Here is a 3,092-nt window from a genome sequence, read left to right on the forward strand (position 1 = left end):
TAATAACATGAAACAATCAAGAATTATATATACTTTGGAGACGTATCATGCCGCCGCCATGGCCGAGCTCCTTGCCAATCAAAAATTATAAATACGTGTAGTTTGATTTATTTATTTTTTGCATAAAATCATGAATTAACAAGTCTCACAAGGTCATTACTAAACATCAAACTGAGACACTAAATGATCAGAAATTAATCAATCCTCAAAAAACTTGCACTACGTTTTAATTAGTTCTAATTCCATTTCGGTTCTTCTTCATGTTCTCCAAAACTAACTTCTTACACGTACCTAAATCCGTGTTCGAGTTTTCTACTGTAAATCTGTAATGCTAGTCTATATGGATAGCACCGCGACTAAAGAAACTGATCTATATTAAGTTTGACTTGAAGCGCCATCACATTCACTGAACTGTGTAATCCAGTGTAAATGGAGATGCACTTCACGGCACCATTTCATTTGCGACTCAGCTATTTGTTAAAAACCTCCTCGGAATCCCCAGATCAAACCATTTTTTTTCAGCACGAGAGAGTGATTTTATTACCACCAGGCTCTACATCATCGAGCGGGATAATGCAGACGGCCCAATCCGCACAAGAAACTGCATGCAATACATTACAATTTCCTATGGTTGGATCTCCACTAGACCACTACACCTTGGACTTGAGACAAAAAGGCAACGGAAGCATGCTAAGTGCAGCACCATCACACTAGTGACTTCACAGTTGCAGCCAATTGCTATTTTCAGAATGTGCTGTTTTGGCACAAAAATGTTTGGTAACAGGAGAAGATCGGCGCATGCGCAGCCGCACCACTATCTCGACGACTTTTCGTACCAGAACCAATATTCACCACTTTAACCGTCTATAAGAGCAACCCAAAAACCGTGAACTATGCAGGCAGTCCCAAGTCTCAAAGACAGTGTAGCTAGTAAGTGAGACTGTAAGTGTTAAGACATGAAGAACTCTCACTGCAGCAGTTTGCTCCTGGTGTGCTCAGTTCTTGTGCTCTGCCTCGTAACTGGAGACGCTAGGTGCGACAAGTTAAGCAGCAATTTCTATGCCTGGACGTGCCCCAGAGTGTACAACATCGTCCAGCAGCACGTGTATTCTGCCATGAGGGAAGAGCTGAGGATGGGGGCCTCTCTGCTCAGGCTCCATTTCCATGACTGCTTTGTCAATGTACCTCAAGTTTCTTCTGAACTTACTATGAATGTTATGTTGCTGTCCGTCTACTATTGTGTTGCAGTTACTGAAAAAGAATGTTGTGATGTATCCAGGGCTGTGATGGTTCAATCTTGCTGGATGGTGCTGATGGCGAGAAATTTGCACTACCCAACATGAACTCTGTCAGAGGGTACGAGGTCATCGACGCAATCAAGGCCGACCTCGAGAACATGTGCCCCGGGGTGGTGTCCTGTGCTGACGTTGTAGCCCTTGCAGCTGGCTATGGAGTACTCTTTGTGAGCATCTTGCATCTTATGCTCCATTTTGTCAGATACATTCAGCTTGTCATACAAAGTATTGAGTAACTATGCACTGCTTTTTCTCAGAGTGGAGGGCCTTACTATAATGTTCTTCTGGGGAGAAGGGACGGTCTGAAGGCGAATCAGTCAGGAGCTGGCAACGGCCTGCCCTCGCCATTTGAACCGATTAGCTCCATCGTAAAGAAGTTTGCCGATGTCGGCCTCGACACGAAAGACGTGGTGGTCCTGTCAGGTAACAGTTTCCACAGTAATCGCAAAACTAACTACCTCCACGGAAGTGCACAACTAGAATTAATCCTGTGCTACATCTCTGAAAACGAAACAGTGACAGTATGGCCATGCTTTAACAGTAGCAGAAGGCAACTATAGTTCTGAAACTTCATCCGTCACATGCAAACTGTCACAAAATTTTCACAGGCCAATTATCATACAGCTGACCTCATCTTATGGAATTGAGTGCAGAATGAAAAACTCTATTTTGTCATAGAACACATGACCTAAATTCTGAACGCCAAAACCAACAGGTGCCCACACGATCGGGCGAGCCCGGTGCGTGCTGTTCAGCGACCGGCTGGCGTCCACCAAGAGCTCGGAAAACCCGACGCTGGACGCCACCATGGCCGCCAGCCTGCAGATGCTCTGCACCGGCGGCGACGGCAACCAGACCACCGCGCTGGACGTCAGCTCCGCGGACGTGTTTGACAAGCAGTACTACCACAACCTGCTGAGCAAGAAGGGCCTCCTGACGTCCGACCAGGGCCTCTTCTCCGCGGACGAGGACGTGGTCGTCAGCACCACCAAGGCGCTGGTACAGACGTACAGTGACGACGGCGAGCAGTTCCTCTCGGACTTCGGCGCGTCCATGCTGAAGATGGGGAGCATACCGTTGCCAGCGGGATCCGCCGGCGAGATCCGCTGCAACTGCAGGGTTCCCAATCCCAAATGAGCAACGGCGAGCAGAGTTCACCGGCGGTTAGATGAAAAAGATGAACCGGTAGCTAGGAAGAACTAGCCGACTGGCTAATAAAGCAGGACTGAGGATTCAATCCCAGGCGCTTGTCGCTACTAGAATGCGGCACCAAAGGACACACTTTGTAAGTGATGATTAACTCCTGTAAATGGTGCAAAGATCATTGTCATACTGATTAGTAGTATATGTAGAAACAAAGGATGCCACACTATTTTGTTCTTCTTCCTACTTGTGGCATCTAGCCATCTACCCACAAGCCACAAACATCAACTTACCTTCATCACTCACAACGAAATCATAGAAAAATGCTGAATTAAGTTCATGCTTTCTAGCTAGCTGGGCGACAAACATTTGGGCATCTGCATTCCTGATTTTTAATTTGAGGCCATGGCGGTAGTTTTGCAAGTCCCTCTATTGGAATATTAGGCAAATTCATGATTAATTTCAGTAAATAATTCATCACTAGAACAAAAAGTACTCCCTGCGTCTCATAATGTAAGACGTTTTTTGACACTAGCGTAGTGTCAAAAAGCGTCTTACATTATGGGATGGAGGAAATAGCATACTAGAAAAATAGGAAAACACAACAACATTGCACATGTAACAACAACCGCGTAAATGAGACAAGAACATATC

General features: G+C 45.8%; 1 protein-coding gene across 1 annotated transcript; it reads left to right on the plus strand.

The window, feature by feature from the left end:
* The first annotated feature begins 897 nt into the window (after positions 1-897).
* Positions 898-2,667, plus strand: LOC123088370 (peroxidase N). The gene is made up of 4 exons (XM_044510566.1): positions 898-1,181; positions 1,280-1,462; positions 1,553-1,718; positions 2,011-2,667. The coding sequence occupies exons 1-4, from the start codon at positions 957-959 to the stop codon at positions 2,430-2,432; spliced, it is 996 nt and encodes a 331-aa protein (XP_044366501.1). The 5' UTR covers positions 898-956; the 3' UTR covers positions 2,433-2,667.
* The last annotated feature ends 425 nt before the right edge of the window (positions 2,668-3,092 follow it).

This window comes from Triticum aestivum, chromosome 1B, assembly GCF_018294505.1.
Source record: "Triticum aestivum cultivar Chinese Spring chromosome 1B, IWGSC CS RefSeq v2.1, whole genome shotgun sequence".
NCBI lineage: Eukaryota > Viridiplantae > Streptophyta > Magnoliopsida > Poales > Poaceae > Triticum > Triticum aestivum.